The sequence below is a fragment of the Pinus tabuliformis genome, chromosome 9, assembly GCF_031772625.1.
Source record: "Pinus tabuliformis cultivar Carrire ecotype Pingquan chromosome 9, CPIR1, whole genome shotgun sequence".
In the NCBI taxonomy this organism is placed as follows: Eukaryota; Viridiplantae; Streptophyta; class Pinopsida; order Pinales; family Pinaceae; genus Pinus; species Pinus tabuliformis.
Genome location: NC_142307.1, coordinates 750976189 through 750988907, shown reverse-complemented (window position 1 = coordinate 750988907; position 12719 = coordinate 750976189). Strand labels below are relative to the sequence as shown.

At 41.1% G+C, this 12719-nt stretch overlaps 1 protein-coding gene across 3 annotated transcripts in view; it reads left to right on the top strand.

Moving 5' to 3' along the window:
- The window catches only part of VPS54, a 309776-nt gene that overhangs the window by 105832 nt on the left and 191225 nt on the right, over positions 1–12719 (top strand). For all 3 annotated transcript variants that reach the window (XR_016263770.1, XR_016263769.1, XM_089446018.1), the window contains exons 7-8: positions 9915–10071; positions 10218–10306. Coding sequence is in view for 1 of the 3 variants with exons in the window: in XM_089446018.1 (XP_089302144.1) it covers positions 9915–10071; positions 10218–10306 (246 nt within the window). In the remaining 2 variants the exon portion in view is untranslated. The remainder of the gene's footprint in view (positions 1–9914; positions 10072–10217; positions 10307–12719) is intronic.

Here is a 12719-nt window from a genome sequence, read left to right as displayed (position 1 = left end):
CAAGCCTATAAAGTTACCTAACCTAGTCACATTTCCTCACAACTATCTCATTGCATTTGTGGGAGCATTTGTGAGGAGTTTGTGAAGAGTTGTGGAGTTGGTTTTTGGAGCAGTAGTGAGGAGTTTCTTGGGCAATCATTGGAGCAGCAGTGAGGAGCTTCTTGGGTAGTCATTGGAGCAACATTGAGGAGGCTAGAGCTTAGAGGTATTTTTATTTTTCACCTCTCAAATCTGCCTTTGTTTGTGTATTTTTTTTGCAAATATGGAAATTGAAGAGAGTAATTTTTGTAAAAGAAATGAACATTGAAGAGTTATTTTTTTCTTTCTTTTCATTTTCAGATTTGTTTCCTTTCATTTCCAAGTCCAAATATTAGAAAATGGTTCCTAGAATGAAAGATGCTGCTTGGGTATATGCTGAGATGATTGATAATCAAATGCATTGCAAATTTTGTCATAGAAAAATTAAGGGAGGTGGAGGGGGCATTCATAGGCTGGAACAACACTTGGCTGGTATTAGAGGCCAAATTTCTCTATGTGCAGTACCAACAGAAGAAATTGGGGATATTAGGAAGGAGTTGCTAGAAAAATTTGAGAGGTTTGAGGAAGAAAAAGTTAGGCAAAAAAAAAATAATGCTGAAATTGGGAGGAAGTGGAGTATAAAACACATGATGGCTGCCAACCTCAATTTTGATTGAGGGCTCTTCATCTATCCCTTGCACTAATGCATCCAACCCTTTTCGCTATGTTCTTCCCTCTTTGGAGTCTATTCAAGAAAGGGGTAAGGGTAAAATTAAAAAGAAGGGTGATATCAAAAGTTTTTTCACACCCTCCTCTCCCTCTGATAGTGCACATGGTCCTCACGCTAATAGAGGTCAAATGCAACCCACTTTAGATGACCATTGGAAGAAAGAATTGAGAGAAACTGCGTGTGATTGCATAGCTGGATGGTGGTATGATGCTGATATCCCCTTCAATGCTTCTCTTTCAACATATTATGAACCTATGTTTGATGTCATATTTGCCGCTCGAAAGGGCTTCAAAGGCCCTACTATGCATGAGTTAAGGGGATCTCTTTTGCAAAAAGAGGTTATGTCCATTTATGAATATTTGAAAGATTTCGAAAGCTCATGGGCAAAAACAGGATGTACCATCATGTCAGATGGATGGACTGATCAAAGGAACTATAACATCATAAACTTTCTTATTTTTTTTCCCACAGGGAACCATGTTTCTAAAATCAGTTGATGCATCTGATAGGGTGAAAGATTCACACTTGTTTTTTCAGCTTTTGGATGAGGTTGTTGAAGAGGTGAGGGTGGCTAATGTTGTTCAAATCATCACAGATAATGCCTCTAACTATGTTCTTGCTGGTAAAATGTTATGGGAAAAACACAAAACCATCTTTTGGACCTCATGTGCTGCACATTGCATAGACCTCATGCTTGAGGATATTGGTAAAATAGATTGGATCAAGAACACTGTAGAGCATGCCAAAAGAATAACAAAATATATCTACAATCGCTCATGGGTTTTGAACCTGATGAGGAAACACACAGGGGGCAAGGATATTGTTAGGCCTGCCATCACTAGATTTGCAACTCATTTTTTGACATTGCAATCTATGCTTTCCCAACATAGAAATTTGCAAAGGGTGTTTTCCAGTGATGAATGGAATGAATGTCAATGGGCTCACAAACATGATGCCAAAGATGTGAGAAATAAAGTTAATGAAGAAATATTTTGGAAAAAGGTAGCAGAGATTGTGAAGGTTGGTGAGCCATTGGTTAAGGCGTTGCGGTTGGTGGATGGGGAAAGATTGACTATGGGCTTCATTCATGAGGCTATGGATCAAGCAAAGGAGCAAATAAAGACAACATATAAGGATAGAGTGGCTAAGTATAGGCCCATTTGGGAAATCATTGATCAAAAATTGAACAATCAACTCCATCGCCCTATACATGCAACTGGGTTTTTACTGAACCTAAGGTATCATTATAAAGCTCTGGAGGTACAAGCTTTGATTGGGGAGGTTAGAGACGGATTAATTGACTGCCTTGACCGCATGGTCCATAAGGAGAGTGACCAGCTGAAGATACACCGACAGATCACTTGTTTTAGCAAGGATTGCAAGGGAAGCAGATGAGCGGTAAACAAACAATTTCAATTTTAAAAATTCTTATTTTGTTAAATTGTTTATAATTTGAAAGTTGGATATAATTTGTTGAGCTAACTCATTACACAAGAATATTTTTTGCAGAACATTAGTGGGAGGCATTTGGTAGCCATTGTCCTCAATTGCAAAAGTTTGCAATCCATATTTTGAGTCAAACATGTAATGCTTTTGGGTGTGAGCGCAATTGGTCTATCTTTAAGAGGATTCACACGAAGAAGAGAAACCGTTTGGAACAAAAAACAGTTAAATGGTCTAGTCTATGTCTAATGCAACCTCCGGCTAAGACGCATCTAATTGCTGAACAAAGGACTTGATACATATCACGTTGCATTGGAAGATATTGATCCAACATCAGATTGGGTAGTGGAGAGTCATCCAACAGGGTTTGATTCTGATGAGGATATTGGTCTTGATTTGGATTTACAGATAGAGGCATTAGTTGAACATAATGTTCAGTTAAATGCAAATCCACTAGTACCAGGCGCAACCCCAAGTCCTGCAGCTGCAGGCACTTCCTCTACTCAACCATGACACAAGCGCATAGCTTGTCTACGTCAGCGTGCAGCTGTTGCGCTTGCTAGTGCTACTACTTCTATAGTTGCAGTTGGATATCATGATGAGGAGGATGAGCCATGGGTTTCCCTGTCTGACTCTGATTTAGAGTCTGAGCCAGATGATGTTGGCTTCTCTAGCAGTAGCCAATAGTGACTAGTGACTTGTGATGTTTTACTTTTGTTGTAGAGGTCATTTGTAGCCTCCTTGGTTATGTGTTTTTGTTTCGATCTCTATATGTTACATGTATTGGATAGTGCACGGGGTGCCATTTTGATATAATGGATATATTCATGAGCCTACTTTGATCATATGTTGTCTTCTCTCTATATTCTAATGCTTTGTGTTTGGAAACATGAATAAAAATCTTTAAAATTATGGTTTTTATAAAAAAATAAATATTTAATGTATTTTTTACAAAGATCGAGTCATTGAAATCAACTAGGCCGAGTCGATATTGAGTCAGAGTTAGAGTCGATCCTCGATCGGGTCGGAGTCTGAGTCGGAGTTTTAAAACATTGATGCAAATACAATGTAATTTGTGACATATTCATCAATGATCCAATAGGAGAAAGACAAGAAAATGCAATTTTCTCATTAAGTCATCAAAATCAAAATGTGTTACATATGTAGTAGCAATGCCAATGGAACATAGAAATAGCAAATACAAAACAACTGCAAGCCTCAAGGCGGTAGGTAGCTCATGACTCATGACTCATTGATCATCATCATCAAAATCGACATCACTATCATCGTCATGGTCACAACTGCTCTCCTATACTGCATTTGCCTCCTCTATATCCAATGTCATCTCTACATCTGCTGGTGAGGATGACCCCTCAACAGTGTCACCATCATCAAAAGTGATAGGTTCTAGCACTGGCTCATTAAGATCCAAGTTGGCCAATGCCAACTCAACACTGCTGTCCAAACCCATATCATCAGGAAAGACATCCCACATCTTTGTCTTTCCCTTCAACCACTCATCCCTCTGCCTGTAAATAAGACGAAGGTTGTTGTGCACATACACCATTGTCTCTGCCCTGGACTGCTCAAGCCTACTCTTGACAATATACAAACTCCCATATGTTCTCCAATTCCTCTCGCAACAAGAGGATGAAGTCACCTGAGAGATGAGCCTCATGGCTAACTGCTGTAGAGGAGGGCTTGTTTCCCCATGAGTTTCCCACCAAGAATAGGGTTTCTTAGCCCCCCTGTCTCTAATCACATCATATCCTGCAAATCGACTAGTGCCATTGGAAAACTATGCAAAGGCATCCTCCACCTCATCAAGGGATGCCCTATCCTGAAAAATCCGCCTCAATGCATGCTTCCTCCCTTGTGAAATTTCACCATCCATGTGAGGAGGGAATCTGCAGGACGTTCCAACATTCAACCACTCATAGCTATAGTATTTTGGGTTCAATGAGTGAGCCAAACAATGCAAAGGCGTGCAATTTTTGTCCCATCTGTTGAAAAGAATATCTTGTATGGTGGTGAAGAAGGCCTCTGATGATGTCTCATACTCGGGGCACCCACTCTGTAAAATAATGGTCCTCACAAACTCAATCATGGAATCCTATCTCTCGTAAACCTCTCCTAGGATGGGTTGGTCTATATCTGCAAATCATAGCAAAGTAATGATAGGGTCCATGATCTTAATAAGTATATCTACCATCTCCCACAAAGCATCATCTAACATTGTGTCCTTGATCTGAAAATGAGATCTTAGACAATTATTAAGGTATTACAGACTCATGTGCATGGATTTGCCTATATTACTTTGTGCAATGGATCAATAAGATTACGAAATACATAGACAATGAAGCAGTAAAAAAACATAGTAGACAACACACATAAACACAGCAAGTTTAATAAGGAGTTCACCCAACACTCCTGGGCTACATCTCCTGGTCCAACCTTCAGTGGTGACCTCTCTATTATGTCGTCAGAAGTAGAGTTTTTACAAAAGTGAGCTCAATTTGAGTCTCACACAACGGATACAAAACAACAAGGCTTTACTTGGATTCCCCAAGTCTTCCTGAGGACACAGACTCTCTGTCTCTGTTTGCTCTCTGTCTCAGCACTGCTTGCCTCTGTCTTCTGTCTTCTGTTGCTTTAAAGCCAATCTGCGTTGTCTGTTCATTTCCTCTTCTCGGGCTTTCTGGCTCCTGGTCTCTGTCCGCTCGAATCCCTCTTCTAAGCGTTAGCAATCATGGCATAACGCCTTTAGGGGAGGTGGCCACCTGTTCTGCAACATAAGAGTCCCTCAAGCCTTTGAAATCCCCGAAATAGCCATTCTCTGTTTACACAGAGAAATACATTCAAACACGGAAAAATTTGCCAAAACACAGTTTTTCGGACTTCAAATATTCATAAATGCGCCCTATTCTCCTATCGGGTCCGCCTGTAAGTCGCTATCGCATGTCGCAAATGCTCGTTCCATGGTTTCCCCTTTGTATTTAAAAATACATTAAAACATTGGAAAATCCTGCAAAACGGCCCATATCGGATTTGAAACAATATATATTTTCATTCACAAACCCTTTCGGGTCCGGTTTTCATCGCATCGGCGCTTCCCTTCGTATTTCGTTTAATAAACGAAATACGCAAAATACATAGCAAAACACCTTTTTATAGATCTCAAAATATATCGAATACCGTTTATAACTCCATCGGGTCTGGCTATCGCATCGCATACATATATCACCGCTCCTCTGTGTAGCTCCGATGCGATATTGCGATGCGATTGATCGCAATCGCATATCGCACATGCCTCCGGGCCGTTTGGTAGGTGCTCCATTGTAGATTGTCGACGCAATACTGCGATGCAACGTGGGTCGTCGATCCGCGTGCTTGATCGACGGTCCTTGTTGACCCCGCTGATCGCTGTCGCATATACCATGTGGTCTCCGCCGATGGCCTTCGCTTGCCACTGCCGATTGCGATTTGCTGACCAGATTTGGACCGTTGATCGGCCAGATCCGACGGTTCCTGTGCGTTGCTCCTTTGACCGCCGATAAGCCTGTTTTTTAATGTTTTCTTTGTGTTTTCGCCTCTCGATAGTGTAATCCGACTTTTTAAAAGGTTCTTCTTTTGCGGTAGTCTTGAATGTTTAGAAGACTTAGAGGGTTTTCTAGGATCCATTTGGATCAGTCCTTCACTCTTTTTGAGGCTGCTTGATCTGTCTTCCTCCAAAAAGACCAAAACTCTGAAATGACCATGGCTCCAAGAGTGGTCTTGACCTCCCTCAACCTCTTCAACATTATGAATGAAGAGGCAAACTGTGTATCTGCAATCTTCAACAATGATAGATTGGTGTATTCCTTGTAGATTGTGAGGGAATTTGTATGATTTTGCACAAAGTTGCGGATATGCCGTGCATTCTCAATAATACTTCTAATCTAAAGAACATCAGAAGCAATTGATTTAAGTGTTAAATTCAAGGAACGGACAATGCAAAATGTCCAAAATACTTGTGGATATTTAGCTTCCACAATCATGCCAACAGTCTTGCAAACAAGTGCAGTATCTGTAATGATTTGCACACAAGAATCAACACCTACATCTTCAATAACTTTAATGAACAACTCATCCATATATTGTGCATCCTTGTAGTATTGTCCAAATGCATCCACTGATTTCAAGAAAACTAGACCATTCAAGGAAGACACCATGAAAGTGATGAGTGGGTGGCGTGCTGATCTGTCCATCCATTAGAAACAATACTAATCCCAGATGTTGGCCATGCTGATTTAATAGGCTCAAGCATTTTGTCCACCTCTTTCTTTGCCTTAGTCAACAATGTGGTTCTAAACTTCCTTAACCCAGGAGGCACATACCCTGATGGAGCCCCTTGAGTTAGAGCTCGACACATCTTAATAAATAAAGGTGAGTGTGCAACATTAAAGGATATGAAGTTCTGGTAGAAAAAAAATGCAATGGTGAGATCAAGCTCTTCTCGTTTCTCTTTCTGAAAATCTTGTCTGTTGGACCAAGTGCCACTGCCTTTCATTTTGCTGCTTGTCCCCCACCAAAACTCTCAAATGGAAATTTGTTGCTGCTTTTCCTCAAGAATGGGAGGGGATCATCATTCTTCTTTTTTTAGATGTTGCAACCACCTTTGGCACACTAACATTGCCCTCTTTTTCCATTTCTTTCCTCTTAGCTAAAGACACCTGTGTACATGCTCCAATTCCACAACCTGGTAAAGCCAACAAATGAGCTTTCACACAGTAATAAGTGCTCATGAAATGATTGTTGCAATAGTTGCATTTCCAAGCAACATTGCCTCCTCCCTTCAACTTGTTGCCTGGCCCTTGCTCTCTTGTGACATACTTCCACAAGGGATATTTGTTTTCTTGAGCCTGCTGTCTTTCTAAATTAATTCTTCCCTCAACATTTGAAGCTGCTGTTGCAGCCCCACTTCCAATAGAGGGAACACTTGTAGACCCTAATGAAATTGGAATAGGATGGGAATCTCGAATGGGGACATTCTTTCCCTTCCTTTGCCCCTTCCCTGCTGCCTTTGATTGAGCCATGAATGCTGTAAAAAAATATAGAAAAAATGTACAAACTTGTAAGAAAAATGCACATGCAAACTGCTGTAATGAAAATGCAAAAAAAAACAGAAGCAAAATGCACTTACTAGTTACTTGAATCGCCTCCAAAATGCTCCCGAACCCTTTGCTACTCACTCCCACACACCCACAACAAGAGAGACAAAGAATAGTGAGAGAGAAATGACCCAAAACCGACCTTTATGCGCCGCACGACACACTATTCAAGGGGACACGTGTCCCAAAATCTGGACACACGGGACACATTACCTGGACACACCAAGACATGCCCGGACACATGTGGGACATGATCAGACACGTTCAGACGCTGAGAGCTTTTCATCCGGGTAGTGTTAACCCCTAAATCTGCACACAGAGGCAGTGGAAAAATCGGACTTTCCGATTAGATTTGAAGCCTTGTACTTTCCGTGAAACAGAAAAGAGTTTGTGGGCAGTTTCCCTAATGAAATGTACCTGCAGTTTACTGTTATGAGAAAAATGTATGCTATCTTTTTGAAGCTTGAGGCAAATGTTGTTTATGTGGTCAGGTCTGCATGATGATATCTCCTTGTGATTGTTGAGTGCTTGAATCAGCTTGGAAACCCAATGGAGTGTGCATTTATGATTAAGATAAATCCAGCAAGAGTAAGGTGCACTTCTTAAGATTATGGCAACATTAGGGCAGAGGAAGGATGCTGATTTCAGGATCTATTTCAGTAACAGATATGGCAGCTAGGTGGGATGCACTTCCAAGGAAATGAGGCCTGTGTGTGTTCCACAGGTGACTCGGCCGGGTTGGGCTGGTTTGGTTGTGTTGAAGGCTGAGTTGAGTCAGTGGCCTATCATTTTGGCTGGTTTGGCCGGTTCCGAGTCAAACCAGTCTGAGTTTTAAAACTATGTTTGAGACATGCTGTCTAGCCTCTGGTAAATAAAGGCTATGGATCCCTAGCTCTACATTAGAGACTATGCTTCTGTAATCATTGCTAGAACATATTGTCCAAGATGGATCTCTCCTTGATTCGATTATCTGGCGTATGTTTTGATGGTTCATGGATTTGGGGGCCTTGCCTGTTAAGAGTCATATTGGGCCACTTCTGAGAGAGTGCAAACCCATCTTTTGCAGCATTTCATTAGGTGTACATGAACATTCTCCATGCCTATCATCCTTGTTGACTGTGGTGCTTTCACCCTTCTGTTCGAGATCATGTTCAGCTTGGTCTCACTACTCCATTGTGTTTGGGGCATGGCATGCTGGGATTGGTACCTGTACCTAGGCTATTGCTAATCAGAGGCCATTATTTGGCTGATCCCTCTGGATGGGCTTGCTGTTGGTTTTGCAGGGGTTTCAAATTGTTTTGCACTAGTGGGCATCTCGATGCTCCACTTCCCTTAGTTCAAATATTTGCTTGATGCACTTGGCTACCTTCTACCTGCCGGGCAGGAGTTGAAAAGGATTCTCTGGGATGACATTTACATGCAATACACACAAATCACATGGACAAACCCGCCTTGTGGGTTACACCCAAAGATGGCCTTTTATGCAGAGAGCATTTTGGATAGTTGAGAGGTGAACTTATTGTCCGATTTCCATGTACTTGTAGTCATTGGATGCATGCTCTTTGCACCCCGATATGGCAATTCAAAGTGGGTTCCAACTTCCCATAGGCTTCTACTAAAGCCGGATCACCAGATTGATTGGGTAGACAAGGTCACCTAGCTCTGTCATCTCTTGGAGGTTAAGAGAGAGGAGCATTTTATGTTTTGCTGTCATCTCTATTACATGATCCATGGGTAGTTTCACTGCATTTTTTAGAAGGCATGGGCACTTTCCATTTTCTTCAAGTAATTCGACCAGTGGTGGTTGGCTCTTTACATGTACGAGGCCCTCATGCTTTGGTCCCATACATCTGGCCACCTCCTAGGCTAGTACCCTGCCAGAGGATTACCTCGTCCTTCCTAGTGTTCTCATCTACTGGGAGTACCAAGAGACAGGCCAGTAGTTGTACAGTCCTTGGCCAATTCCTAAGTGACCCCAGTAACATGGGTGGCCTTGACCTTATATTAATGACTAGGAGAGGTCTCCTAGGCTGCAGCGGCAGGCGGCATTGTCTAGACAGCAGCATAGTGCACAGTCCAGAGTCTTTTCCAGTTCCTCTTCCAGACAGTGTTCTATTTGAACTTCCTCCATTTGGCCTCAGATGTTGGGGGAGAGGTTACTAATGGAGCATGTTTTTCTCTCATTCTACGTACTTCAGAGTCTGTGTCTATCTCTCCCATATCTGTTTTCAGTTCTCAGAGCACCGTTTAGATCTTAGATTAGTGTCATACCTCAATTTATATCTCTTACTTCTGCTTCTTGCCTTATTCAGCAGCTGCTTCCATGCTCCCACTTTGTAGTGATACTTCATACTTGTGCACTCAGCAGGCCCATTGTCCTACTTTTGAGGTCATTTGTTGGGCATTATTTATAAAATTATCTTATCTAATTGTACTTGGCATTATGGTCTTTTGTCTTTTTAATTTTACTTTCCAATTTGATTTTGGGCTTGTTTGTAGTTTAATCAATAGCCTATCAACATATCTAGCCTTGACAAAGGTATAATTTCTTGTGTTATGGTATATGAATTCAGGCAAAGCTTCCAGCCATATTAAGGGTTTATAGGGACACCCTGATTGCAGACATCAAGGCCTCCATTAAAACAACTGTTGCAGAGCTTCTTCCAGTTCTATTCACTCGCCCACTTGACTCTGACATGCCAACTGGAGACCGACAAGCAGAGGCAGATGGTATGATGCTATATTGTGGTCTCTATTTCTCACTTTTCTGGGCCTTGTTTGGATTTTCTTGTTCGTTTCCTATCAGGGATCTTGACATTAGTGTGAAATGGAATCTTTGTATTGTTTCTGATATAACTAATGAGTTTATAATTCAGGTGGGGGATTCTCACTGGCAAGCAAGTTGCGAAGTCTATCTTCTGAAAGTTTTGTGCGGCTTCTGACTGCCATTTTCAGAGTTGTACAGGTATTGCTGCATTTGAGGAACCTTTCAAACCCCTTTTTCTAATGGCAATTTTTGATCTTGGAACTGATCTGTGCTTCTGCAAAGAGTAACTTGTCTTTCAAAATACAAATTTTTGGGATTGCTAAGAATTGCCATCCATGTGATCAGACTGCTGTTCAAGGTGCAAATGAAAATCAACTATGAAATTTCATCTGATAGTTTGTATTAAAAATGTAAAATAGCCCATGTTTAGTTTGTTTTCCAAGAAAAATATTGTAATCCTTTACAATATTTAAAATATTACATGTGAGAGTTCATCACAGTGTCACACCAATAAAGGCATATAGTAAGGGTCAACCACTCACTGACAAAACTTCAAACAAGCTACAAGTTTGGATTTACAGACACCTTAGAGGTACTGCCAAAATTTGCTGTCTAGCTACCTAGCTCAAAAGAACATCAAAAAGCAGCAAAATATCCTAGATACATTTCAAAACATATGCACAAAAGAAAGAAAAAGACACCTACAGTTCAGGCATCTTGCTAACAAACTCAAAGGGCAATCATAAGAGATGTAAGCATCTCCTCATCTCCATCTCGCCTAGATTTCATAAAAAGAGAATAAAAAACGCCACTGCATGCCTGTTTTGAAAGCAAGTCCGCTTCTGTAAATCTGGATTTGAGATCCTCTGAGTGCTTGAAACTCCCAAATTAGTCAATACTTCTCTGTTTTCTGGATCCTCTCATCCACCCCACCACTGACTAGGATTTCTCATAGATGTTCAGGTGTCTTATTCCTTCCTCTGCTATCAAGATTGAAAGTCGAAACTGCTTTGTTTTTTGCAAAATTATTAGATCTACTAGCTATGTTTTGGTTTTTGCAAAATTATTAGATTTACTAGCTAATCCACACTCAAATCTAATTTGGTGAGAGTCAGAGATGAACAGAATACCTCCTATGTTTGGGAATTTTGTTGCTACTCCATAAAAATAGCCCATGGATGTGTGGTGATAATCCCTGGATCCTTAACATCTCTCTTTTTCTGGTTTTTCTTAGTCCTCCTGAAGCATGAGTATGCTCCCTTCAGCTGGTAAAAAGTCGTAATAGGAGAGATGATTCATTCCTGGTTAACCAGACTTGCCACAGGAAAAAACATTGTAGGGAACTGTGTTCCTTCCTAACCTCCTGATTGTCTGTACAAGTGTCCAAACTCCAAAGCCTCTTCCATTGAGACTCCCTCCCATTTCCCTTTCTTTCCAGATAAACTCTTAACAGCACTCTGAACTTCTTTGGTAAAACGATAGTGTACAAAAATATGAGTTAGGCTTTCGGAAATTTCTTTTCAATGGGGCACCTTCCAGGTACCAAAACTTGCAGAATTTTCTTGCACGGGGGGCATCTTCTGGGACCCTGCCAGCTTCATTTTTGAAGCATGCCGCATATCGGAACTTTGTTTTTAATACAAGCCAAAGGAATATACGAGCTTTTAGAGGCGTTTGGATCTTCGAAATGAGATGCCAGTACCATGTCTCATCTTGTTCCAATGAAGGGATAGCTGCTATATAGCCTGTTTTAACTTGTTTTTCCCTTCTGTTTTGTTTCCAGCTCATATGATGCTGTCAGGTTGGTCTCTGAGTCCAATGGAGGCCATTTGAAGAGCAGTAACATATTGATTCTATTCCTCTGTAAGTTCGTTCTGTAATCCTAATTGTTTGGTCTTCTCCCATTTTGTTGACCACCATCCATCACCATTATTGTCATAAATTTCCACTAAAAAACTTAAGATTTTATGAATGCAGAGCATCAAAGAGTGGTTGGGAGAGTCTTGGGACCTGGAGGCCCTCCTATCCAAGCATCAGTACCGATTCGAACCATGTGACCATTGCCCATTCACCATGCTAGCTGATCACCTATTATAGGATAAGTCTATTCTAAAGCTTTCCATACTACTGAACCTCCAGTACTGATATTTTGGGCACGAATCCACTTTTCCAAACTTGGGGGCGCAATATATTTCCTCTTTATCACCGTTTACCATAAGCCTCCAGTGGATAGGACTCTTCACATTCCTTTTGCAACTAGTGCTTTGGGTAAACAAAAGTCATACTTTTAGTCCCCAACTTCCTTGTCTTATGGGCCTTGACAGAGCTTGTCATTTTGTGAGGTTTAGACATTTTTATTTCTCTTCCCTGTCTAAGATACCTAAAGCAAAGTCGCCAGACCTTTGTCATGATTCCCTTGGGTATGTGTGCCAGTGACACCCAAAACATGGGTGATTTTGACCACACTCTTAAGGAGATTCAGTCTGCCACCCTATGGAGATCCACCGGCCAAAAAATATTTTTCTTCTATATTTTTACACACCCTAGGCCAATCCTTGCAGGAATAGTTATTAGCCTTAATTCTCTCAGTAGTAGAGTCATCAACCAGATG